This window comes from Triticum dicoccoides, chromosome 3A, assembly GCF_002162155.2.
Source record: "Triticum dicoccoides isolate Atlit2015 ecotype Zavitan chromosome 3A, WEW_v2.0, whole genome shotgun sequence".
Taxonomy (NCBI): Eukaryota; Viridiplantae; Streptophyta; class Magnoliopsida; order Poales; family Poaceae; genus Triticum; species Triticum dicoccoides.
Genome location: NC_041384.1, coordinates 19,424,127 through 19,425,747, shown reverse-complemented (window position 1 = coordinate 19,425,747; position 1,621 = coordinate 19,424,127). Strand labels below are relative to the sequence as shown.

The window sequence follows — 1,621 nt, the reverse complement described above, 5'->3', positions numbered from 1 at the left end:
GCCAGCGCCGCCGTGAGGACCCACGTGGCGGGTGAGCTCCCACTCGGCCACTCGCCGGCGAGGTGGTGGTGTCCACTTCAGTCAAACTCCGTGACCACGAATCGTCAACACAGCCGGCAACCATGGCTGCATGAATGTCCCGGTGCTTCTTCTCCTTCTCAACTTCTCAATCCTCATCATCACATCAACTGCCGCTCTTCACTGCACGCCTCCCTCTCTGCGCCTTCGGGAGCACCACGTAGCGTAGCCGGTGGCCTCCCTTCTCCCTTCGGTCGCAGCAAGACCAATGACTCCATTTCGTGTCCCGGCGCCCGCCGGCGTGCTCTGCTCAGCCATACTGCTGCTAACTGCTGGCGTCCTTGCCACACACGCCACAAACGCCACGCCGTCGCCGTCGTCGTGCGAGCCGGCGACGTGCGGGGGCCTGCGCATCGAGTACCCGTTCTGGCTCGGCGGCACGCACCCGCCAGAGTGCGGCTACCGGGCCTTCCAGGTCAGCTGCCACAGCAACGGCACGGCCTCCCTCAAGAACTCCATCTGGACGTACAAGATCCTGGACATCTCCTATGAGGACAGCTCGTTCCGGGTCACCAACGTCGAGCTCTCACACAGCACCTGCGACGCCAAGCTCCAAGTCAACGTCTCCTCCGACCTTGGCCTCGCGCCCTTCAGCATCAGCGCCGCCAACCGGGAGCTCTTCTTCCTGTACGACTGCATCGACCTGCAGGCGGCGCAGCAGCCACCTACGCAATGGGCGCCCTTGAACTACGACAGCAACTCGTTCGCGTGGCTTGCCGGGGGTTACAAGCTCGACGACAAATGGCCGCTGGTGCCGGGGAACTGCTCGGTGTCGATGATGGCGCCGGTGATGGGGTACCCGGGGGCGACCGCGGCGAACTACCACAAGCTGATGGAGCGCGGGTTTCGTCTCGAGTACACGGCCGGCGAGTGCACAGCGTGCAGGGACACCGGTGGGCTTTGCCGGATCAACACCACCTACGACATCTTCGATTGCCAATGTCCCAGCGGCATGTCTGACGGCCCCTTAATCTGCGGTGATGAATTCATCATCCCCGCAGAAAAAGGTAATCGATTCAGCTCGTTTTTACCTCTTTAAACCATCTCATATGCCATGTATACTACTAGTTCAAACCCACGTTTAAAAAATAAGACTAGGTGCACAATTTTGTCACAAAAAGATAGACTTTATTCAGGGAAATTACAGAATAATTTCGGGATTCCAAATTTCGAGTCATTTCAGGGAGGCGCAAATTAAATATGTCGACATTCCAAATTGTAAACCCTCCCTTTGCCCTTCCAAATCTTAAACCAATTGATTGACACAATTTTTTTTTAATTTGGGTCGGTTGATTGGTTTCTAGCCATTCGAAAGAAAATAAATGCTAGATGGGTGTCTTCAATCTCCAGATGCGTGTCTTCAATGTCCAGACAGCCCTCTTCCACACCTCTAACTGCCAAGCCATCGCAGGCCTAACCGCCTGCTACCATCGCCTGCAACCGGCGTGCTCCCACGTTGCGCTGCTCTGCCCTCCCCAAAACTGCCGTGCTGCCGCCGCCCCACCTCTAACCCTGGTCATGAACCATTTTTTCGATGAACCTG

The 1,621-nt window shown here is 56.9% G+C and overlaps 1 protein-coding gene across 1 annotated transcript; it reads left to right on the top strand.

The window, feature by feature from the left end:
- The first annotated feature begins 286 nt into the window (after positions 1 to 286).
- On the top strand, positions 287 to 1,117 carry LOC119271769 (LEAF RUST 10 DISEASE-RESISTANCE LOCUS RECEPTOR-LIKE PROTEIN KINASE-like 1.2). The gene has a single exon (XM_037553462.1). The coding sequence runs from the start codon at positions 287 to 289 to the stop codon at positions 1,115 to 1,117; it is 831 nt and encodes a 276-aa protein (XP_037409359.1).
- The last annotated feature ends 504 nt before the right edge of the window (positions 1,118 to 1,621 follow it).